This window comes from Chiloscyllium plagiosum, chromosome 13, assembly GCF_004010195.1.
Source record: "Chiloscyllium plagiosum isolate BGI_BamShark_2017 chromosome 13, ASM401019v2, whole genome shotgun sequence".
Taxonomy (NCBI): domain Eukaryota; kingdom Metazoa; phylum Chordata; class Chondrichthyes; order Orectolobiformes; family Hemiscylliidae; genus Chiloscyllium; species Chiloscyllium plagiosum.
The window spans coordinates 72,016,618-72,042,090 of NC_057722.1; the positions used below are offsets into that span (position 1 = coordinate 72,016,618).

The 25,473-nt window shown below is 42.1% G+C and overlaps 1 protein-coding gene across 3 annotated transcripts in view; it reads right to left on the minus strand.

The window, feature by feature from the left end:
- Positions 1 to 25,010, minus strand: part of p2ry1 (purinergic receptor P2Y1) — a 36,853-nt gene extending 11,843 nt beyond the window's left edge. For 2 of the 3 annotated variants that reach the window (XR_006313474.1, XM_043702705.1), the window contains exons 1-2: positions 24,759 to 25,007; positions 2,068 to 3,244 (exon numbers count right to left, since the gene is read on the minus strand). Coding sequence is in view for 2 of the 3 variants with exons in the window: in XM_043702705.1 (XP_043558640.1) it covers positions 2,114 to 3,199 (1,086 nt within the window). In the remaining variant the exon portion in view is untranslated. Of the gene's footprint in view, positions 1 to 2,067; positions 3,245 to 24,758 lie in introns of all 3 variants that reach the window. The other variant, XM_043702703.1, reaches the window with a different exon arrangement.
- Positions 25,011 to 25,473: the final 463 nt, after the last annotated feature.

The window sequence follows — 25,473 nt, forward strand, 5'->3', positions numbered from 1 at the left end:
AAAATGGGCTGCCAATGTGTTGTTGACAATTTGACATAAAGCCAAAATGATCCAAATGGACACCCAGATATCTAAACATAGCTTCAGGGAATGGTTACAGAGTTGAGAAAGACCATTCAGCCCTTTTGAGCTGATTGTCAGCTCCCTGAAAGAGCAATTTCGCTGATCTCAATCACCCTGAAAACTACTTTTCTTGAGGTGCTTGTCCAATTCCATATGAATGCATGAGCTGAACTTGCCTCCTGCAGAGCCATCCACTCCAGATCATAGCCACTGGATGCTTAAAAATTCGACTTTAGTTCTTTTGCTGAGTGCCATAAATTGATATCATCTGGACCTCAACCTATCCCCAGTAAAAACTGGCTTCACAACTCCTCAATCCACATCTCTCATGATCTTAAGCACCTTTATCAGATCTCTTTTCCACTCCTTCTCCAAGGAGAACAGCACAAGTCCTGCAGTTTATCCTTATAGCTGATCTCCCTGATCCCCAAAGCCATTCTCGTCAATCTTTTCTCTGAGCGGTCTTCACGTTCTTCTTAAATTGCGGTGTCCAGAATTGGACACACGTACTCCATATAATTCAATATTAGTGATACGGTGAGCAAAGCAGGAAATGAGCCAGTGAATGTTAGTAGCACTGTGAAAGACTGTGTTAGGATATGTTACACATAATGACCAGACAAATTGCTAGTACCATGGACAGTAAAGCTTTCTCTGCATTGTTTGGACTACAGAAGCATTATTGCTATAAGGGACAGCTCATGAATTTCAACATGCATTGTGATGTTTTACTGCAAACAAGCTACATCTCTTTGCAACTACATTCACAATTATTGTGATGCCTTGCATCATTTCAACAATTTCCACTTTCCTGGTCCTAACCACTTCTTCTTTGCTATGGACGTCCAATCCCTTTATATCTCCATCCCTCACTAGGATGCTCTAATGGTTCTCGGTTTCTTCCTCAATCAGAAGCCCGAACAGCCCCTTTCCATCATGACCATCCCACGCCTGGCTGAGTTGTTCACTGATTGGACAATTTCTCCTTGAAATTTTGTACATATAAATGGGCTTAAAATTGTCTTTTTGCGGGGTATGTAAGGCAAAAACTTAGAAGAGGTGTAGGCCATTCAGCCCATCGAATACTCTACCATTCGGTGTGATCATGGCTGATCTGACCACCGTCAACTCCACTTTCCTGCCTTCTCCTCATAACTCACGATTCCCTTACAGATGAAAAATCTTCTTCCCATCTGTGTTCCAGCCGTACTCAGGCCCTATCCCATCACTGTTTATTCGATACATTGATGACTAACGGTGCCATTTTCTGAGCAGAGTGGGCAGCCATGATTCACCTTAAACCACCCCCTGATAATCTGAACCTGCCAAAACTGTAAATCTTTTGTGTAAACAGAAAGGCATGACCTCCATGAAGACCTTAAACTTAGATTAACTTTCAAGAGGTTCTGTTGAAGAACAATTAATTGGCGAGTGGGTGCCCCACTTGCTTGCCAGTCTCGGGGTAGTGGAACAGTCAGGGTAATCATGAGTAGAAATATCTGAAAGCTCTCAAGCTTGAGGCACACTCACTTGGACAGCTTGCATTCGAATCTCTGCCAAGTCATCACTGGGAGGCGCTGCAAGCAGTACTGAGCAACTACTGCATTAGGACGCTTCATGTAGGGCTACTCTTGTATGCTTCCTCTGTGTTGAAGTCAGAACAATATGAGGATGCTCAACTTCCTATGTGGGCATAGGAAAGGGATTGAGGGACAAAACTAATCTCTTTTTCAAGCCATGAAAGAAAACTTACTTTTCTGAAATTAAACACTTCATGTTCAACTGTAATAGATTTAGTGCTGCTGAGTGCACAATGGAAAACATCAACAAAACATGTCTTTGGACAGCAATACTCAAACTGTGACGAGAGTCAGAAGATAAACAGTTAGGTACACACAGTATGCTCAAACATATAAATGCTGGATGCTTTACTCTCCATTGTTTCCTATATTAGATCAGAGCTTTAAATCGAGACCGATCTCATGAACACAATTCTTACTGTACCTCCAAAACCTACAAGGAAACTTTGTAAAATTTGCCAACACAAAGTTCAGAGAGAAGTGTCACCGTTTTGTGAAATGTTTGACGCAGCATGAAGTGGACTGTCTTCACTCCGAAACTGTAGGTTGGTCTCTCCCCGCTTAGACATGAACCTACTGGCCGCAGTAGTGAATCTCCTCCTGAAAGTGTCTCCTGCCAGGAAGTACAAGATAGGGTCCACACAGCTATTGAGGCTGGCAAGCCCGCGGGTCACCTGATAAGTGGCGTAGACCCTCTTGTTCCACTCGCATGTCTCTAGCCCCTGGTAATAGAGTCTGGACTGTAGGTTAAGGTTCTTCATCACATGGAAGGGGAGGTAGGAGATGGCAAAAACGGCCAACACGATGATGACGAGACGCACAGACTTGCCCCGGAGAGGTGTCCTCATGTCGTTAGATATTAAGGCCTTCACAATAAATCCATAACAGACCAGGATGGTGGCAAAGGGGACGCAGAAACCAAAGAATGTAGTCAGCATGCTGTAAATGAAATAAGTGCCCAGGAGCTCTTTCGACGTTGTATCGTAACACGTAATTGTTTTATTTTTCCTTGGCCCAGTTCGGGAGAAGTACAGTATTGGGGAGATGCCAGCCATGACCACAACCCACACGCACATGCACACAATGGTGGCTGATTTTTTCTTCAACCTGCCCAGTGATCTCATGGGGTGCACCACCCCCGTGTACCTGTGGACACTGATGCAAGTCAGAAACAAGATGCTCCCGTAGAGGTTAACGTGGAAAATGAACCTCTGCAGTTTGCACAGGGCCTCCCCGAAGATCCAGTCTGTCTTGTTGAAATAGTAAAATATTAAAACCGGCAGAGAGAAGACGTAGAAGAGGTCAGCCAGGACGAGATTAAACATGTAAACGGTGATGCTACTCCAAGGCCTCATGTGAAAGATGAACATCCAGAGAGCAACACTGTTTCCGATGAATCCAGTGACAAATACGATAATGTACATGATGGGCAGATAGTAAAACTGGAAACCCTTGTTCAAGGAGCAGGTTTTGTTGATGCTAGCAGTCAGGTCACTGGACAAATCTGAAAAATTTGATAACGTTTCCTGCATTGTATCCAAGTCAAGGTCTTCCATTTGGCATCAACAGGGTGGTGTGCCTCCCTTTAAGTAACAGAACATCTGAAACAGCAAATAATCCAGTTTAAGTTTGCATGATCTTTTGGGAAACAATTATGACTCATTAATGATCCTTTTGAAATTAGTGATATTAACGATACATCAGCAAATTGTTCTCATTCGATAGAAAACTTTACCAAAAAGTAAATAAATAATCGATGTAATAGTGCAAAGAAAGAGCAAACTTGCACTGACCAGAATAGCGTAAAATAGAGGAGCAGAGGGAGGCCATTTGGTCCATGGCTGATCCGATAATACTCAAATTCACGTTCCTAACTTTTCCCCATAACCCTTAATTCCCTTTCTAATTAAAAATCTGTCTATTTCAGCCTTAAATATAGTTAAGAACCTAACCTTGACAGTTCTCTGTAGTTTAAAAAAATCCACAGGGTTTACTATCCTCTGATTCAAGAAATTCCTCCTCTTTAATGTAACTAGGTGACCACTTACTCTGAGACTTTGCCCTCTGATCCTAGGCTCTCCCACAAGGGTGAACTAAACTTTCTGTACCTATCTTGTTAAGTCCCTCAAAAATCTCACGTTTCACTGTGGTCATCTCCCATTCTTCTAAATTCAAAGGATTAATCTAGAACGTAGAACATAGAAAAGTACAGCACAGAATAAACCCTTAGGCCCACGATGTTATGCCGAGCCTTAATCCTAATGTAAAATATAGGAACAACCTACGTACCCCTCAACTCACTGCTATCCATGTGCATGTCCAGCAGTCGCTTAAATCACCCTAATGACTCTGCTTCCACCACCTCAACTGGCAATGCATTCCACGCATTCACAGGTCTCTGCATAAAGAACCTACCTCTGACATCTCCTTTATACTTTCCTCCTAATATCTTCAAACTATGACTTCCCGTACCAGTCAATCCTGCCCTGGGGAAAAGTCTCTGGCTATTGACTCTATCTATTCCACTCATTACTTTGTATACCTCGATCAGGTCTTCTCTCTTCTTCCTTCTCTCCAGAGAGAAATGTCTGAGCTTATTCAAGCTTTCTTCATAAGGCAAGCCTTCCAGTCCAGGCAGCATCCTGGTAAACCTTCTTTGCACCCTCTCCAAAGCCTCTGTATCTTTCCTATAGTAGGGAGACCAGAACTGGACACAATATTCCAAGTGTGGTCTCACCAGGGACTTTTAGAGCTGCAGCAAAACCTCGCGGCTCTTAAACGCGATCCCCCTGTTAATGAAAGCCAGAACACCTTATGCTTTCTTAACAACCCTATCCACTTGGGTGGCAACTTTAAGGGATCTATGTACTTGCACACCCAGATCCCTCTGTTCCTCCGCTCTGCCAAGAATCCTGTCTTTAATCTTACATTCAGCATTCAAGTTTGACCTTCCGAAATGCATCACTTTGCATTTACCCAGGTTGAATTCCACCTGCCATTTCTCAGCCCAGTTCTGCATCCTGTCTATGTCACGCTGCAGCCTGCAGTAGCCCTCTATACTATCGACAACATCTCCAACCTTCGTGTCATCTGCAAATTTACTAACCCACCCCTCAACCTCCTCATCCAAGTCATTTATAAAAACTACAAAGAGCAGAGGCCCAAGAACACGGCGGCACGGTGGCTCAGTGGTTAGCACTGCTGCCTCACAGCGCCAGGGACCCGGGTTCAATTCCCGCCTCGGCCAACGGTCTGTGTGGAGTTTGCAAATTCTCCCCATGTCTGCGTGGTCCTCTGGGTGCTCTGGTTTCCTCCCACAGTCCAAAGATGTGTAGGTTAGGTAAATTGGCCAAGCTAAATTGCCCGTAGTGTTCGGTGCATTAGTCAGGGGTGAATGTAGGGGAATGGGTCTGGGTGGGTTGCTCTTCGGAGGGTTGGTGTGGACTTGTTGGGCTGAAGGGCCTATTTCCACACCTTAGTGAATCTAAAAAAAACAGAGCCCTGTGGGACCCCACTCAACTCTGACCTCCAGGCAGAATATTTTCCATCTACAACCACTCTCTGCCTTCTGTCAGCCAGCCAATTCTGAATCCAGATAGGCAAATCTCCCTGTATCCCATACTTCCTGACTTTATGAATGAGGAGAAAGTGAGGTCTGCAGATGCTGGAGATCAGAGATGGAAATGTGTTGCTGGAAAAGCGCAGCAGGTCAGGCAGCATCTAGGGAACAGGAGAATCGACGTTTCGGGCATTAGCCCTTCTTCCTGAAGAAGGGCTAATGCCCGAAACGTCGATTCTCCTGTTCCCTAGATGCTGCCTGACCTGCTGCGCTTTTCCAGCAACACATTTCCATCTCGACTTTATGAATGAGCCTACCATGGGGAACCTTATCAAATGCCTTGAATATGGTGAAATCCATATACACCACATCCACTGCTCTACTGTCGTCGACCTGTCTTGACACCTCCTCAAAGAACTACTCAAAATCTCTGCATAAGGCAATCTCTCCATATCCAAGTTAAGCCTGGTAAAATGTCTCTTGGCTGTCTCCAGTGACAGTATATCTTTCCTTAGATAAAGAGACCAAAACTGTTTTCAGTATACCAGGTGTGATCTGACTATTCGATCTCTTTTGTAAGAAAGGTCTATATTCTACTTGCCATTCCTAATACTTGTTGAACTAATGTGTTCCCATTTTGTGATTTCAAATCCCTCTCAGCTGACTTTCTGCAGTTTTGCACAATTAAATAATATTCAAATCCCGTTTTCTTCCTGACAAAGTGCATAATCTCACATTTCCCACATAATATTACATGTCCATTGATATTGTTGTTATAACAGTCACAGGATGCTCCAAAATCACTTTTATACTCAACGAACTATTACTTGAACCGTTCTGATGTAGTTAAACATAACTTCAAGTATGCACATAACAAGGGCCCTAGAGCTCCTGTGGGTCAGAGGCAGTATGTCTCTCATGGCTACAAGACCTTGTTCAAGTTGCTCTTGTCACATTATGGTATGATGTCAAGTTTGAGTAGGTTAAGAATAATTAACAAGGATGGAAGGCCAACAAAACCATTCATGCAACCCTTTTAACTTCCTAAGATGTTTCACAGAAACATTAGGAAGCTAAACAGAAGCTTTATTTAATGCCTGATCTGAAAGAGGGTAGGAAATGTAATCTTTCTTCAATTTTTCTCCCTTATCAATCATTCTAACTCAAGATGTAATCTAAAGCTTCAGACATGCTATAGCAGGAATGTTGTTACTGTAGTACTGCAGTTCCTGTATGAAGTTGGCTTGAAACCAGAGACATGGAGGTCAGTGGCATTAAAGTGGAGAGAGTTTCCCTGGAGGCACGGACTCACGCTCTTTCTTGTGGTTGACTACCCCACCCACTTCAATGAAACAGCAGCAATTATATAACATCTTGAAAACAGGAAGTTCCAGGCTCAAATCCCATTCAGAAACTTGAGGACATCAAGGCTGAAAATTTCAGTAACGTGCTGAGGAAGTTGCTGCATTGTTGGAGGTTCCACATCTCACACAATACCCCATATTCCCTCTCAGGTCTAACTTTAAGTTTCCAGAGAGTTTTAAGAAGCGCAGGATAGCTTCTTTTGTGGCCTGGCCAAAACACACTCCCCAATCAGCAAGACACACACATAATCCAGTTGTTAATGCACTCTTTACTGGGAGTTTGCTGAGTACAAATTGGCTGCATTTCAACAAATACTGCATTTCAGAAGATGTCACCAGCGGTGAAAGCATTAGGATTCCCTGTCGTTAAGAAAGACATTATATAATTTTGGGTCTTTCTTTTAAACATCCCAGGGCTGTTCACTGGAGAATTATCAGAGAAACATTGGCACCAAGTTTCATGAAAAGCTATGACAAGAGAAGAGGAAAAAGAACACTGGCTATACAAAGAGGTGTAGGTAGTACAATCACCGATTTGTAAATGTTGTGCCATGGTTTGGGAAGAGGAAGGGACCACAAAATAACTCAAAAGGTACTTGCTTTGAGTCAATGAATTGAAACCTATGCCTCACTCTTCCAGGTTGGCTCAGTCTTTCGGAACAATTTCAGAATTGAAGTAATTGTCCTGTGTGGTATTCAAATTCTGTAATGTGACTAATAAGCAATATTGTCAGCAACTTCTTTTAAAAAAAATGCTTCGTTAAAGAAGCTGCAAGCAGTGATGTATGAGTGAGAAACTGAGATTGAGAGATAAAGAGAGTTATGACAGGAATTCATCAGCTTAGGATCAAGGCAGTGGAAGGTACGACCGCTTAGGAAACAAGGAAATTGGGAATGCACCAAGTGTTCCGAATTGGATCAGTGTGAAGAGCTATAGAACCACTCTTGCTGTAGGACTGGACATCAGGAGGGAAAATGTAAACATAAGATGAGAATGAAAATCATGACATTGCCAGAGTGTGAATGCATCAGCAAGTAAAGGCAATGGGGCGAAAGAGAATTTGATACAAGTTATAACATGGGCAGCAGAGGTTTGAATGTGCTCAGGTTTACAGTGGGTGGTAAGTGGGAGGCTGGCCAAGAAAGCATTGGAATAGTCAAATCTATTGGTAACAGAGCATTACACAGGTTTAGTATTGTTAAGAAACTATATCTGATTCATATAAATGTGTAATGCAGGAGGGAAGCTTGCATTTAAACTGAACATAATTTCTCTCTATCTGCCAATGAACTTACATATAGTGTACGATTAAAAAAAAAAGTACTGATCTTTGCAATGCCAAAAAGTCATCTACAAACCGTGTAGTTGATGAGGTTAATGAATGTATAGTGCTGCTTAAGAGAGCATTATTGGTTGTTGCAGTGCATCTTGTAGATGGTACATATTGCTGCAACTGCACTAACTGCAGAGGGACTAAAGGTTTGAGGTGGATAGGGTGCTGACCAATTGGGCTTTGGCTCCTTTGGTGTCAAGCTTTTTGAGTGTTGTTGGAGCTGTATTCATCGAGACAACATCCCATCACACCCAAGGTGTGCTTTGGAGATGTTGAGCAGGCTTTAGGAGATGAATTATCTTGGAATTCAGAGCTTCTGACCAGCCCTTGTAGCCAGAATATTTATATGGAGGCCCTTACAACTGTCTGATCAACAGTACCTCTCATGACTTTGATGGTTCTTGGCTTAAATCAACTGTGTTTCTAAGTGCAGCTCATTAGCTGGTATAGTGGTATCAAAAGACACTCAAGATACTTGACATCATCCAGGACAAGCAGCCCGCTTGACAGGCACCAGATCCACAAACATTCAGATACTCCACCACTGGCACTGAGTTGCAGCAGTGTGTATCGTAAGTGAATGCACTGAAGAAATTCACCAAAGATCCTTAGACAGCATATTCCAACCCACAATCACTTGCAACTAGAAGGACAAGGGCAGCAGGTACATAGGAACACTACGACCAGCAAGTCCCCATCCAAGCCACTCACCATCCTGACTTGAAAGTACATCACTGTTCCTTCACTGGGTCAAAATCCTGGAATTCCCTCCCAACATTGGCAGCATTGTGGGTCTACTTACAACATATGGACTGCAGCAGTTCAAGAAGACAGTTCACCACCTTCTCAAGGACAACTAGGAATGGGCAATAAATGCTGGCCCAGCCAGCAATGCCCATGTCCCATGAGTGTAGAAAAAGACCATAATGACCCATAGACATGCCTCACTGACCTTGAGTTACAAACCATGGTCACACATGCAGCTGGATTTTCACTTCAGCTTAAGCCCTTGCAGTTGTTGCGATCATTATACACTCAACATCTTATACTTAGGCAGCACCTTTAGCATTATAAAATGTCCCCAGATGCTTCATAAAAATGTCCTTGCAATGTAGTACTTTTTGTATTGTAGTTCCCATGTAATAACGCCTTTAGGCCAGTAAAATCTAATACATGTCAATGTACTGAGGTTGTGCCTCTACCCATTGGATTTTAGAACAATTCATTCAGATACTGAGGGGACTTGACAGGGTGGGTGCAAAGAGGATGTTTTATCTTGTGGGTGAGCCAAGAACCAGGGCAGACTGGTTAAAAATTATGCATCTCCCACTGAAGACAGAGATGAGGTAAAACATTTACTCTGAGAATTGTGACTCTGGAATTCTCTTCCTCAGCAAACAGTGGATGCTGGGTCATTGATACATTCAAGTCTGGGTGTGACTTTTGATAGATAAGGGAAGTTAAAGGTTATGAGGGGTCAGTGGCCACATTCATATCTTATTGAATGTCAGAGCAGGCCCGAGGGCTGAATGGCCTTCCACCGTTCCATGTTCAATAACCCTCATTGTTCAAATCTTTGATCCGCACAGCATTGAATTGGATCATTCAGGACACTGTGCCTTGAAAGAGTAGTCCAACTGGTCTTATAAATTGAGCAGCTTTAATCTTTTTAACCGATTTTAAACTGTTTGGCAAAGGAGCTTGAAACATCAGCCACAGCTCAATTATTTGTTTATTTCTGAGTCAGAAAGTTATGGGTTCAATTCTGACTCCAGAGATTTCTGTGCATAAATTATGGATAAGTCTCGTGCTCCTGCTCTGTTGCTCAAATCAAGCATTGCAGGTAGATGGAAAAGAACTGATGGCAGCATTTCAGGTCAGACTTTCTTCCCCTAAACCAATCCGCACAAAACATAAACTGCTTTCTGGTGAAGCATCCTCTCCTGATAACATTAACTCCTGCTTCCTCTCCTGCCTGACCTGCTGAATATTTTCTGCTTTTATTTGCGATTTCCAGCCAGGACAGTATTTTGCTTAATTGAGTTGAAATGCATGTTTCTCCCCCATGTTCTTTGTGGCCTTTTGGTTCCGGTGCTTGTTAAACTTTGTAAGAGTGACTGCACTTGAAAAAATTTATGATTTTGTTGGCTGTGAGTCATTTTGGAATGTCCTGAGGAAATGATTGATATTGTATAAATCCAAGTCTTTTATTTCTCAATGAAAGTTCTTGTATTTGAAACAAAGGCCACTCTGACAATCAGGTTCCTTCCAAGATTAACTAAGCAGTGGACCGATGGAAACGTCCAACATATACGGCACCTTTTCATTACATCTTTGGAGTAGAGTCCTCATTGTTCTAATATGCCTGAATGTTCTCATTGTCTTCTGTGGTTTTGCTACTGATTGAAGAGTCTGATGCAGGATCAGCACGGTCCATCAGAGCTGAGACCTTATGTTGCTATTGTTGACACTTTGTGGGGGGCGGGGCAGCACAGTTGTATTATCTTTTTACAGGCATATCGAACTTTGCAAGCTTGGCGCTGATGGTCCTCAAAAGGATGGTGAACCAAATTTTAGCATGTACCTTCAACTGCACAGTTTTTAACAGGAATGAAGGGGCATCTTAGAGAAATCTATAAACGTTCTAACAGACTTAGACAGGATGAACATAGGAAGGATGTTTCCTATGACCGAGGAGTCCAGAATCAGGGATCACAATTTAAGGGTACAGAGAAAAGTCATTTAGGACTGAGATAAGGACAAACTTCTTCACCAGAGAGTGGTCAGTCTGTGGAATTCTCCGCTACAGAAAGTGATGGATGCAAAGTATTGAATGTTTTCAGGAAGGAGAGAGAGATAGTTCTTAGGGCTAAAGGTATGGGCAGAAAGCAGGAACAGGGGACTGAGTTGGACAATCAGGTGAATGGCATACTTCAGCTTCTATGTTTCTGTTTTTGCATCACTTTCCCAGGAGACATGGTCCACAATGCTCAAATTTATTAGACTCTAAATTAGGATGCCTCTCATTTTTTTCTTATCAATCACCTTGATGTGACTTCCCCTGAGACCATTCCCCCAAGAAGACATACAAGATAAAATTAGGGGTCGCTTTTAACTCCAGAGGTGAGAAGATTTTTTTTTGGAAACGAATGTTGAATAACTTTGGACACCTCCACCTCAGAGTTTGTTCACAATGGGTGCAATGAATATTTTTACGCCAGAAGTGGACAGAATCTTGTTCAGCAGAGGACTCGAAGGTTATCTGGGGTAGATGGGAATGAAAAACTCAAAACACAAACATATTTACCACAATCTTATTGAATGGCAAAGCATGCTAGGAGCAAAAGTATACCATCAGCTTCTCAATCTTGCCCTATCATTTAATAAAATAAGGGCAGTTATAATTGGAACCTCAAATAATGTTTCCCTGAATAACCTTTCACTCCCTGGCTTAATAGAATCTAACTCTGCCTTAATAATATTTTGAGGGATCTGCTTTCCCTGTGTCTTCAGGTTCCAAAAGACTTACGACCCTGTAAGTTAAAGATTTCATCTTATCTCTATTTTAAAGGAGATTAGCACTGGGTAATGATTCTTCATTTAGAATTATAGAACCATGCAGTACGGAAATAGACCCTTCAGTCCAACTAGTCCATGCTGACCGTAACTAAACTAAACTGAACTAGTCCCACCTGCCTACATTTGGTCCATATTCCTCCAAACATTTCATATCCATGTACCTATCCAATTGTCTTTTAAATGTTGTAATTGTACCCACATCCACCACTTCCTCTGGAAGTTCATCCACATATTCTATGTAAAAAATCTTTCTTTTAAAACCTTTCTCCTCTCACCTTAAAAATAAGCCTCCTAGTCTTGAAATCCTCCACTTTAGGGAAAAGACATCTGCCATTCACCTTTTCTATGCCCCTCATGATTTTATAAACCTCTTTTAGGTCAGGCTTCAACCTCCTACCCTCCAGAGAAACAAAATTGGCTATTGAGGGAGTGCAGCGTAGGTTCACGAGGTCAATTCCTGGAATGGCAGGACTATCTGATGTTGAAAGATTGGAGCGACTGAGCTTGTATACCCTTGAGTTTAGAAGACTGAAAGGGGATCTGATTGAAACGTATAAGATTATTAAAAGATTGGACACTCTGGAGGCAGGAAACATGTTTCCGCTGATGGGTGAGTCCCGAACCAGAGGACACAGCTTAAAAATAAGGGGTAGGCCATTTAGGACAGAGATGAGGAGAAACTTCTTCACCCAGAGAGTGGTGGGTGTGTGGAATGCTCTGCCCCAGAAGGCTGTGGAGGCCAAGTCTCTGGATACTTTTAAGAAAGAGTTGGATAGAGCTCTCAAGGATTGTGGAATCAAGGGTTATGGAGATAAGGCAGGAACAGGATACTGATTAAGGATGATCAGCCATGATCATAATGAATGGTTGCGCAGGCTCGAAGGGCAGAATGGCCTACTCCTGCGCCTATTGTCTATTGTCTATAAAATCCCAGCCTCTCCTTATAACTCAAACCCTCCATCCCTGGTAACAGCCTGGCAAAGTTCTTCTGAACCCTCTCCAGCTTAATATCTTTCCTTTAACAGGGTGACCAGAACTGAATTCCATAAAATTTCTCACTAATATCCTGTACAACCTCAACATGATGTTCAGATCAACCAAACAGGGCAATACCCCTTGCCCAGTCAGCCTTCCAGCAGAGATTTTGAAATGTGACCATACAAGGCTTCTGAACAAACTTACGACTATCTTCAAGAATATCCGAGATTAGGCAAATACTCCTCAAGGATGCTAATTATGTAGTCAGCATCTAGAAGCAGAAAGGATAAAAAACTGGATTCAACGAATGAACCTTCTCTCAATCACATTACGATCCTCAAAAGGATCCTACTAGATCTCTTACCAAGCAACCTTGTAGCTGACATCCTCCCAGAATTATTATGAAGTTTTGGGTGAGCTGTTGTCATGTTGATGGGTTAGACCCCCAAGTATAATAGACAGCTTTGGAGCTCTATCTACCCCAACAGCAAACAACTTCAAGAAAAAGTGCATTACACCCTGGTAACGATCTCCTCCAACCTCTTCTGTCAGGCAGAAGATACAGAAACTTGAACACACACACACACAAACACACACACACACACACAGCAGGTTCAAGATCAGCTTCTTCCCAGCTGTTATTAGACTGATGAACAAACTCCCTAGCCACAAATAATGCTGATCTTTCCAAGGTTGATCTAGCCTAGCGCACATCCTATGCAATGTAACCTGTGTGCCTCTAAGTCTCTTTGATCTGTACATCCTTGTTTACTATGATATGCCTGTACTGCTCGTAAACATAGCTTTTCACTGTACTTCGGTACACGTGTCAATAAATCAATTAATCAATCAAAGGATCCAAATCTTATCCATACCTGCTGGTTATAGTCTGAACTAAAGTTTTGACAGTGTAAGTGAACCTGGTCTTTGGTATTCGTTCTCCAAGCTAGGATGTCTGAACAAACTTGTGCTAACTGCTTGATGGATATGTTTGTGATGTAAGAGGTCTGTTGGCTTTCTAGTAACAGGGAACAGGAGATTCGACGTTTCGGGCACAGGCCCTTCTTCAGGAATTCCTGAAGAAGGGCCTGTGCCCGAAACGTCGAATCTCCTGTTCCCTGGATGCTGCCTGACCTGCTGTGCTGTTCCAGCAATAAAGTTTCAACTTTGATCTCCAGCATCTGCAGACCTCACTTTCTCCCCTTTCTAGTAACAACCTTGTTAAACAAGGATGTGTCGTGGTCTCCTCACTCTTCAATTCCTCCCTTGACGCACAGCTGAAAGAATTCAGTGGTGACACGCCTGCAGGTATCAGTATTAAATTGCATTTGAGGGAGCTCTCCAGTTTGTCTCAACCATGTCTCCAGAAGTCACAGAGGCAGTAATCAGAGAGTTTCTGTCTACAGGTGACTGTGTCCTTGCTGCCCACAACAAGAAAAATGCACAGACAATGACAGACAAATTCCTGCTGTGAAAAGTATTGGTCTCCAAAGTAGTCTCTCAAGAAAGAAGTTATATTTCAGCCAGTAGCAGCCGTATGATACAAAGCTGCAGATATTTTCAGGTAAAGATCAGCATTAACGTGGCTCAGTGGTAGCCCTGTCCATATCTGACAGTCAGGATTTGGAGATGCTGGTGTTGGACTGGCGTATACAAAGTTAAAAATCACACAACACCAGGTTATAGTTCAACAGGTTTATTTGGAAGTACTAGCTTTCGAAGCGCTGCTCCTTCATCAGGTGATTGTAGAGAATAAGATTTTCAGACACAGAATTTATAATAAACTTTTGCTATAAATTCTGTGCCTTAAAATCTTATTCTCTACAATCACCTGATGAAAGAGCAACACTCTAAAAGCTAGAGCTTCTAAATAAACCTGTTGAACTATAACCTGGTGTTGTGTGAATTTTAACTTTGTATACGCCAGTCCAACACCAGCATCTCCAAATCCTGACTGTCAGATATGGACAGGGCTACCACTGAGCCACGTTAATGCTGATCTTTACCTGAAAATATCTGCAGCTTTGTATCATACGGCTGCTACTGGCTGGATTATAACCTGGTGTTGTGTGATTTTTAACTTTGTACATATATGACAGGAGCATCTGCACTTGATTGGCAGATGTGTACAGTGCTGAGGGAGCACTGCAGTGTTGGAGTAACTACCATTGTGAGGAATCACTTAAAATGAAGATCTGACTGTCTCCTCGGACAGAACGCAATAGATCTCATATCACTTTCCTGAAGAACAACACATTTTCTTTGTAGCCCTTCTTAATATTCCACCCCCAAACAGCAGTGCATTAAACCTCATTCAATAGACTTTTTCTTGTTGGACCTTACAGCAGACATATTGATTATCATGTTTGCATCTGCAAAAGTGGCTGAAAAACAAAAATATTTTATGGGCTTTGTAGGTGGACTCAAAGGTGTGAGAAACACTATACAAAATCTTTTTTTTTAACAGATTATAAGCTTGGTAATCTTCAGTCATTTCTAATGTCATAGTTGTTGCTGATGATACATGGCTAAGATGGGTGTTAGCTATCAATAAAGTAGGCAGTCCACATACTTAACATTTGTATAAGAGAAAGGTCAAATTAACATGTTGGAATAATGGGAATTGAGAGTGAGGATATACTATTACAATCCATCTAATGTGAAGTAACCTTCCGAAAACATCCACCTTGTTTACCTGCACATATGCCATCTGACTTGTTCAGCATCACAGAATATTTACAGCGCAGGAGTCCAATCAGCCCATTGTGTACAGTATATGAATGAATGGTGCACTAATTGCTAATTTCCACCTTGTTCTCATAGCCCTGTACATTTCTCCTTTTCAGATGGTACCCAATTCCCTTGAATTGAACCTGCGCCCACTGTACTCCCAAAGGGCACTTCGCTAACCATAGCCACTTGGTAAATGAAAAGTTCATTTGGAACTTGTCAAGTTTCCACTGTTTCTTTTGCCAATTACCTTAAACCTACAACCTGTTCACTCCCCATCTTTCAATGTATACAAAAAGCTTTTACCAATTTACTCTGCCTAGACCCCCTACTGAACAGCTGAACATTTGAGTATTTCTAGTGCTTGCTTGACTTTGTTTCAGACTTCCAGTACCTGCAGTATTTTCCTTTTATATTCAAGTTACAAGCCAACAGATGCCTAATATAATAATTACGTTACTGACTAATCATTCCATCAATCTCCAATAGTCAGCAAGAGACCCATAAATCAGGACAAAGAAACAATCCAGTGATGGAACAGCTTTGGAACTATAAGCCCAAAGTCAACCACTTCTCCCAAAGGCCATCATACCACATCTACATCCTGTCTAACATGACTCAGAAACTGAATCACAATGTGTTCTTTTCTGATATACATTTGTAGCTGAAATGTAGATGTTCATCAGAATGATCAGCTGAGAAACAGAATGGCAAATCATAAATGTGGTTATACTGTCTAATGGAAAGGGACTTGGTGTTCATTATTTCCAACATTTTCACCTGTTTCTTCATCTAGAGTTCATTGTAGAATTGATAAATCACTGTTATTCACAACTACTGGAACAACAGATTTTATTTAAAAGATAAAAAATAACAAATACTTCTATAGCCTTTCATGACCAAAATGCTTTACAGCCAATGACACACTTTTGAATTCAAAGTTAAAAATCACACAACACCAGGTTATAGTCCAACAGTTTAATTGGAAGCACACTAGCTTTCGGAGCGACGCTCCTTCATTAGCTATGCTCCTTCATCAGGTGGTAGCTGATGAAGAAGCATCGCGCCGAAAGCTAGTGTGCTTCCAAATAAACTGTTGGACTATAACCTGGTGTTGTGTGATTTTAAACTTTGTACACCCCAGTCCAACACCGGCATCTCCAAATTTTGAATTCAATGTTGTAATGTAGAAAATGCAGCATCTAATTTGAGCACAGCAGACTCGTCAAATGGCAATGTTATGGTGACCAGGTAATCTGATGTTCAGCAAATGCTAAATATTATCCAATACATCAGGAAAAGCATTTCTGCTCCCCTGCAACTTAGCCTCTTGGGATAGAGTCATACAACATGAAGACTGTCATTCTGGATGAAGGGCTGATGCCCGAAACGTTGATTTACCTGCTCCTCGGATACTGCCTGACCTGCTGTGCTTTTCTAGCACTACACTCTCAACCATGAAGACTGTCCAACCAGTCCATGCCGTGTTCCCAAACTAAACCAGTTCCACCTGTCTGCGCTTGGCCCATATTCCTCTAAACCTTTCCTATTTATGAACTTATCCAACTGTCTCTTAAATGTTGTAACTGTATCTGCATCTGCCTCTCCTTCTGGCAGTTCATTCCACACACGACCCATTCTCTGTGTAAGAAAATTGCCCCTCATGTTGTTTTTAAATCTTTCTCCTGTAACCGGAAAAATATGCCCCCTAGTTTAAATCTCCCCCATTCTAGGGAAAAAGACCTTTGTCATTCACCTTATCCATGCCCCTCCTGATTTCATAAACCTCTCTAAGGTCACCCCTCAACCAGCTATGCTCCAGTGAAAATTATCTTTTGCACCTATCCCTTCATTTCAATATGAAACTGAGTCACAGCGTGAGCTTGACTTATAGTTAGATTGTTACCACATCGGAAAGTCACAGGCTCGGGCCAGAGTGTGGAGTTAAACACATAATCCAGACTTCGAAAGGCAGAACACTGTGGATGCTGGAAATCTGAAATGAAAACAAAGTGCTGGAGAACAAAAAAAAAGATGCACAGTGGTGCTTGTGAGAAATTGCTGTGTGCAAGTTGGCATTCCATATTACAATGGTGACAAAACAGCCTAAAGGTCTTTCCTTGCTGGTAAAGTACTTTTGGGCATCTTGAAGTCAAGACAAGTGCTACAGAAATGGAAATTTCTCTTCCTTCATTTTACTGGTAGAATGCTGTGTGATTGTCCTGACATAATCATGCCAAGTTACAAATAACCATTGTGCACATGTGCAAATTTAATCTGATTCAATAGAGAGAAATAAAACTGGCTTTTCTTCTCAACAAAGACACTTGGAATCACACAAATCCCCCGTAAGAGCTCTTGTTGATTAATGGTTTGCTTTCAATACGGGCTGCATTTGGACTTCTAAAATCTTCTCAATTCCTGCCAGGAGGTAGCAGGGACTGGAAGAAAACAGACATTCAAAAAAAAATTTTGTTCGCAGTGAAGTGTTGCAATGAATGTAGCAATCTACATCTCAGACCTTGTAATGCTGTTGCTTCTGTCATCCAAACAATACAGCAATAGATCACAGACTATGGTGGGAACAATTACTCTGGTCATGATGTGTAACAATATCATAACTTAAAGTGTAGGCATTGTTGCTTACAATGCACACAGTGACCAGAGATTATCTCTCCACTTTGTTTTTCAAGTCATTACTGTTCCCATTGTTGGAATGATTAAGCATCAGAGAGTGTAGATTTAAGTTAATTGGCCAAAGAAACAAATATGAAATAAGGATTTTTTTTGTTCACAGTACTTGGTTGTATTTGGGGAATTCACTATATGGGAGTATGGTGGAGGCAGACAAACTGTTCATAAGGAAATTGGATTATTATCTGAAAAAGAAATATTTGCAAGATTAAAGCCAAAATGTTTAAGATTGACATCAGGTGAGTTGAATTTGCAGAATACTTGCTCAGTGGTTAACACAGCTGCCTCACAGCAGCAGGGGGTGGGTTTAATTCCAACCTCAAGTGACTGTCTGAGTGGAGTTTGCACACTCTCTCCATGTCTGTGTCGGTTTCCTCCAGGTGCTCCATTTCCTCCCACAGCTGTGCAGGATGGGTAGATTGGCCATGCTAAATATTGCTCCATAGTGTTTAGGGATTTGCAGGCTGGGTGGGTTAGCCATGGTGATGGGGTGGGGGCGGGCATTTGGGTGGGAATGCTCTTTGGAAGGTCAGTGTGGACTCGATGGGCTCAATGGCCTCTTTCTGCACTGTAGAGACTCTATGAGAAGCAGAAAATTGGACCAAATCTTATTAGAAAGTCTAATAATACATTTTGGACTAGATGAATTAAAAAAAACACTCAATCCAATAAACTGATGCAAATATAACTGATTTCTATTCAACTTTCTTTAACTTGCTTACAATGTGGAGCACCTTAAATATGTCTTGTGTCTGAAAATCAGGACAGTGCATCTAATACAAAGTCCCTCCCAACGATACTGATAGTCAGCAATTTCTGCACAGTACAGAAAGTTGGAACAATAAGTACGTAATTTGTAAAATCTTTCAGAACCAAGTATTAATATTGTACAATCTACCTCTAACTCTAGTTCCTTTAAAAACGGTAAGTATCTAGAACATCGAACATATTTCAAAAAGAATGATAAGGTATTGTGGAAATGCAAGTTCTTTTTCCTTTGTTCATTCCCAATTCCACAAAGTTCCAACACAAAAGTACAACTGCTGGTCTTCAAAGTAGGAAACGGACTGGAGCCAGTGCTAACAGTGCTGCCTTTCTGATTAAATGATGAAGTGAGACTCAGTCTGCATATTGGCAGAGCTTTAAAGAAAGTCCCATGACGCTGTTTGAGAGCAGGGAATCTGTTTGGCCAACACTTCTCCCATAACAGAAAACAAATGATCATGTTTTTATTGACATTCTCTCTGAGGCATGTCCCCATGTTGCAAATTGTTGGTACAATGTCCTAAAACATCAACAGCGATTGTGTTTCAAAAGCGATTCACTGTGGCTTTTTCTGGCTTTTTGGGACTTCTTAAAGAAATGATATGATGCTTCATAAATACTTATTATTTCTCTGGTCAGTGTGTTTTGTTTGTATATTTAAAATTAAAAAGGGAGGGGAAAGTGCTAACATGCAAGCACTTGCAGGGAGGAAGCTGGAGAAAGGGATAAGAAATTGGAGTGATTCAGTTCGAGACTCCTGCCATTCAATGAGATCAAGACTCCTCTCTACATGAACGCCACATTCCTGCACTATCAATGTATCCCATTGTGCCTTTAATTGATAGAAATGCCTTCATTTTTGCCTTGGACACGGTTAATGAGCAAGTCTTCATAATCCCTTCACACAGAGATTTCCAAAAGATTCACCATCCTCTTATTGAAGAAATTCCTCCTCATTTACCACTTATCACTTATTCTGAGATTATGTCTGAAAATGTGTTGCTGGAAAAGCGCAACAGGTCAGGCAGCATCCAAGGAACAGGAGAATCGAAGTTTCGGGCATAAGCCCTTCTTCAGGACTTCTTCAGGATTCCTGAAGAATGCTTATGCCCGAAACGTCGATTCTCCTGCTCCTTGGATACTGCCTGACCTGCTGCGCTTTTCCAGCAATACATTTTCAGCTCTGATCTCCAGCATCTGCAGCCCTCACTTTCTCCCTTCTGAGATTATGTGCCCATTTCAGATTTAGAATCCTGATGGTGTGGAAGCAGGCCATTTGGTCCATTGAGCCTACACTGACCCTCTGAGGAGCATCCCACCCAGATCTAGCCCTGTCTCTGTCGCCCTGCATTCCCCATGGCTAATCCACCTAACCTGCGCATTCCTGAACACTGTGGGCAATTTAGCATGACCAGTCCATCTAACCTGCGCATTTTTGGACTGTGGGAGGAAACCAGAGCATACCCACGTAGACACAGGGAAAACGTGCAAACTCCACACAGACAGTCACCCGAGGGTGGAATCGAACCCAGATTCCTGGCGCTGAGGCAGCATTGCTAACTACTGAGCCACCATGCCATACATTAACTTATCAGCCAAGTGAAGCATTTTAACTACATTACCCGTGACTCACCCCATGAGAATTTTGTAAGTTTCAACTAGACCACCCCCTAGTTCTTTGAAGCTCTACACGATAAAGAGCTAGTCTCCTCAATCTCCCTTCTGCCACCCCAGGGATGAATCACGTGAAACAAAATGAAAAACAGAATGTGCAGGAGAAACTCAGTTCTTCACTGGACTTGAAACATTAACTCTGTTTTTCTTTCTACAGATGCTGAGTTTCTCCAGCACTTTGTTTTCGTTTTTGATTTCCAACATCCATAATTCTGTGTTAAATTTAATCTGAACCACTGTTGCACTATTGCTGTGGCACATATATCCTTCCTTAGATAAGGGTGTCAATATTGTACAAAATACTCCAGGTGCCTTACTACTAAGGTTCTACACAACTGCAGCAAGATATCTTTCTCCTGTGGTCACATTTCCTTGTAATGAAGGCCAATAGACTATTTGCCTTGCTAATTGCTTGCTGCACCTGCACGCTCGCTCACAAACAAAACCACTCAGATCCTTTTAGATACTCACACTTTCCAACCTCTCTCCCTTTCAGAAATAGTCTCCCTTTCCATTTCGTTTCTACCAAAGTGAATAACTTAAAACTTATTCAGTTTATATTACATCTGCCATGTTCTAGTCTATTCACTTTTTCTGTCCAAGTTCACTTGAAGTGTCCTTGTACCCTCCTTCCAACTTAAGTTCCCACCCAAATTGGTGTCGTTGGCAAACATGGAAATATTACAACTGGTCCCCACAACCAAATTATTTATACAGATTGTGAACTGAAGGTCCTCCAGCACGGACTCTTATGGTATCTCACTAATGCAACGTGCCACATTAATTGTCTTAGTTTTTGCACAAGTCTAACTTTAAAATGCCCAACAACTGAGCCTCCACGGTTTTGTGAAGTAGGGAACTCCAAAAGTTTGTAACTCTTCAAGTAAAGACATTTCTTCTCATCTCATTCAGAAATGGGTTACTCCCTATCGGAAAACTGCGATCTCTAGTATGTATATCTCTAGTATACCTTCACAGTATGTGAAACATCCTTCTAGAATCTATCCTGTTGGATTTTTAAGGATTTTATATGTTTTAACTCTCATTTGTTTAAACTCTAGGATAAATAGACTTCATTTGCATTGCTATCTCCTCATAAACCATTTTTCTTTAATCACAGGAACCAGTCTACTGAACCTTCTCTGCACTTTCTCGAAGGCACATTCCTGAGGTACAGAGATCAGAAATCTGCACAGTATTTCAGGTGGCCATGATGTGGAGGTGCCAGTGCTGGACTGGGACAGACAAAGTTAAATATCACACAACACCAGCTTATAGTCCAACAGGTTTATTTGAAAGTAAAGCTTTCAGAGCTCTGCTCCTTCATCAGGTAGCTAGCTGTTGTGTGATTTTTAACTATTTCAGATGGGGTGCACTAACTTCTTGTGCAATTTGAATGAGACTTTTACTTTTATACTCCAATTACATTGCAATGAATGTTGACTTGTCTTTAGTTGGATGGGGTAGGGTTAAGTGGCAGTAGGTAAAAACAATGCCTGCAGATACTGGAAACCAGATTCTGGATTAGTGGGGCTGGAAGAGCACAGCAGTTCAGGCAGCATCCAAGGAGCAGTAAAATCGACGTTTTGGGCAAAAGCCCTTCATCAGGAATACAGGCAGAGAGCCTGAGGCGTGGAGAGATAAGTGAGAGGAGGGTGGGGGTGGGGAGAACGTAGCAGAGAGTACAATAGGTGAGTGGGGGAAGGGATGAAGGTGATAGGTCAGGGGGGGCGAGGGTGGAGTGGATAAGTGGAAAAGAAGATAGGCAGGTAGGACAAGTCATTGGGACAGTGCTGAGCTGGACGTTTGGAACTGGGATGAGGTGGGGGGAGGGGAAATGAGGAAACTGTTGAAGTCCACATTGATGCCCTGGGGTTGAAGTGTTCCGAGGCGGAAGATGAGGCGTTCTTCCTCTAGGCGTCTGGTGGTGAGGGAGCGGTGGTGAAGGAGGCCTAGGACCTCCATGCCATCGGCAGAGTGGGAGGGGGAGTTGAAATGTTGGGCCACAGGGCGGTGTGGTTGATTGGTGCGGGTGTCTGTAGAATAAATTTGCTTCAAATATGAACTACTGAGAGTTAAACACTTAGAGATCAGTTGATGCGACCTGAGATTGTGAATTCCTGAGATTCTTTCAATTCTAGGAAAGCCCCAGAATGGTAAAAATACTGAGTTTGCAGGAGAGTCAACATCTGCACTCATGAAGCACCAGCTGTAATGCACCAGCATTATTAATTAAGAGCATGAGGAGCTTGCTCCATAGTTTAAAACACGACACAGAGCCAATGTAGGAGGTTAGAACAGGAAATTTACAACACAGGAAGAGGTCATTCAACTCATCATGTCAGCAAATTTATAGGGGATATTAGGAATAGTCAAAGGTACAGATTTTGATGAAAATTTGAAACGAAGATAGAGAGGGATAGAAAGTTGGAGAGCTGTAATCAGTGCAAAGGCAGTGGAAGACAATTGCAATTAAACATCAGTAAGGCTAGACCTGGAGATCACAGAAGATAGTAGCAGGACTGTAGCAGGCTACAGAGACAAAGGATTTGCAAACAAGGATGAGAATTTAAAATCAAGGCATCAACATGTCAGGAGTCAACGTAGGCAGTGGTTACAGCAGAGATGGCTGAATGGGATTTAGTGTGAGTCAGAGTATAGACAGCAGAGTTTTGAACAAACACAAGTTTACAGAGAGTAGATTGGAGGGAGCTGGCCAATTTCAGGAACAGATGATCTGAGGAATGGACAGGGACGAGTGATGTTTGACAGGCACAAATAGGTTCAGGAACTCAGTTCAAGGTGAAATAGAGTGAGAGATTTGCAGACAGCCTGGTTCAGCCTGAGGCAGTGGTCAGTGGGTGTGATCAGGTTGGTGCTCAGAAACCACTGTTCATACCCTGAATGCACTTCATTAAATTTAGAAGTCATTTACTGAACTAAGGAAATTCCTTTACTTATCTTCATCTGTTGCAATTCATGCAATGGAATTCATCCACATCTATAATTAGACTGCGTTTGAAAGAACTTAAATTACAAGTCAACCATTCTAAGTGTATGCTAAATATGAAAAGACATCCATGGACCAGTTTTGTATCTTCTAATGACAACCCGAACCCTTCAATTTAAGTTATTTCCTCGCACAAGGCTCTATTATCCTGTATTTTATTCCACGGGCATATAACTGATAATCTCAACTCTTGCTCACTGGTGTTCTCGAGTGCAAAGCGACGATGGCAAGATTTTAAAGAAATCATCACTGCATTAGGGAGACCATGGAAAAACACATCAGGATGCTGGGCTGATGATGGAAATCTAGGGTCAAAGTTGTTGAAATGAAAATGGATAAAGTCTTCCAACTCATATCAAACATCTTAGTGATCCTACCGATAGAATAAGCTTCCATCTCAATAGAGGATTGCTAATAAACTCCTGAAATGCTGGTCTACCCAAAATATCAGAGAAGCAGACAGCACTGAAGGAGGTTGCTCAGCCTATCAGAAGAACATAAAAAAACAGAAGCCGGGTGATGTGATTTTCCCCTTCAGAGTTTCAATGTGCACTGGCAGTATCCCTTAAATCTCTCCTTACCCAACCTCACATTGAAAAGACTTGACTGATTGCCCATGACCCTCTGGGGCAGAGAATCCCAAAACTTCACTATCATCCAAGCGAAGAAATTTCTCCTGATCTCAGTCCTGAACAGTCTCACCCCTTTATCCTCTCACAGAAGCATTAAGTACAGGAGGAGGCTAATCAGCCCATCGCGGCTACACATTTTATCATCTCCAATCCCGAGACTGTGACTCGCCGCTTTCTCATCGTGCCCAGACTGATTCTATCAGGGAACCTGTCCCACTCCTCTTCTCCCAATTAACATGCGAAGTATTTATCACATTGTCCTTTCCAACATTAATTTGTTTCTCCTACCCCGTCAGGCAGTATACTGCACATCACAATTCGCGGAGTTAAACAAAAAAGAAATTAAGTCTTTTCTGGTTCTTATACCAACTGATCTTAAAGCTGGTTACACATACTTCATTCAGTCTGAACATTTCTGTTCAATCTCCTCTGCTCTTAGCACCCCTCAGTAAGAGCTGCACTGACCCTCTCTGGACTCTGGTCTATCTACACATGCCCCCCACACACATACTCACTCTGACCTTGTCCACAAACCACACGCACTTACTACGCGAAACATGTTCACCACCCACCCTTCACTCAAGACACAGATCAAAAACAAAACAATAACCTTTACCGAGTTTGCTCAGGAGAAGTTTGTTTTTAAAGTGGACTTCCCCCCCCTTCCAAAAAAAATGGTTTTTGCTCCTTCGTGGTGAACACGGTGAAAGACCTCACGCAGGATCAAGTTCTGTCGCTCAGCTTAAACCACGCGCATTTTTTTACATGTTGACAAACAGCCTTAAAAATTTCCTACCACATATTGCCGAACATTTAACACCTAACAGCAGCTCCAGGTCACAGTCCCATGCTTTGAGATCCTCCAGGAGCGCGTGTGTGTGAGGGGCTAATAGGTAGATTTATTTTTCCTCTTCATTTTGTGTCTTTTAACCCCTTTCATTGACAGCCCGGCTCTTCCGCACAGATCTCACGCTTTTTTTTAAGGGGGTTTGACTGAAAGAGTCGCACGCTCAAAAGCCAGTTCTCCCTCCTCAGCCCTCTCTGTGCTGGAGCGTCATAGACAGGCGTGGCATTAGACCCGTTTCCTATTCTTTCCTAATCAATGTGACAGGTTCTGCAACAAATTACATTTTACCCTCTCCCTGCTTCCACCTCCCCGGAAATTGTGAAAATTGGAATTCGCCCTGGGCTAGTGAGTTTCACTTTATCGGTCAGATTTTTTTATTAAATGACTCCAAGCGTTCTTCTCTTTCACTGACCTTCCCTGGCAAACCCGATGTCCCCAAATGTTATTCTGATATTCTTTTTTTTATTCCCCCAGTGTTTCATTGGAAAGAACACCACCCTCCCCCGCAATCATTGCAATTCGTTGGTGTGTTCTCGTTTGAACGCTGAGCGAATGACACATGTCTTATAAGTTTCATTCTTGCGGAAGTGAAGGAATTTGTCCATCTCTGCCTCGACTGTTTGTGACGAGTTTGGAGCTCAACTCTTCCCCCACCAGCGGCAGA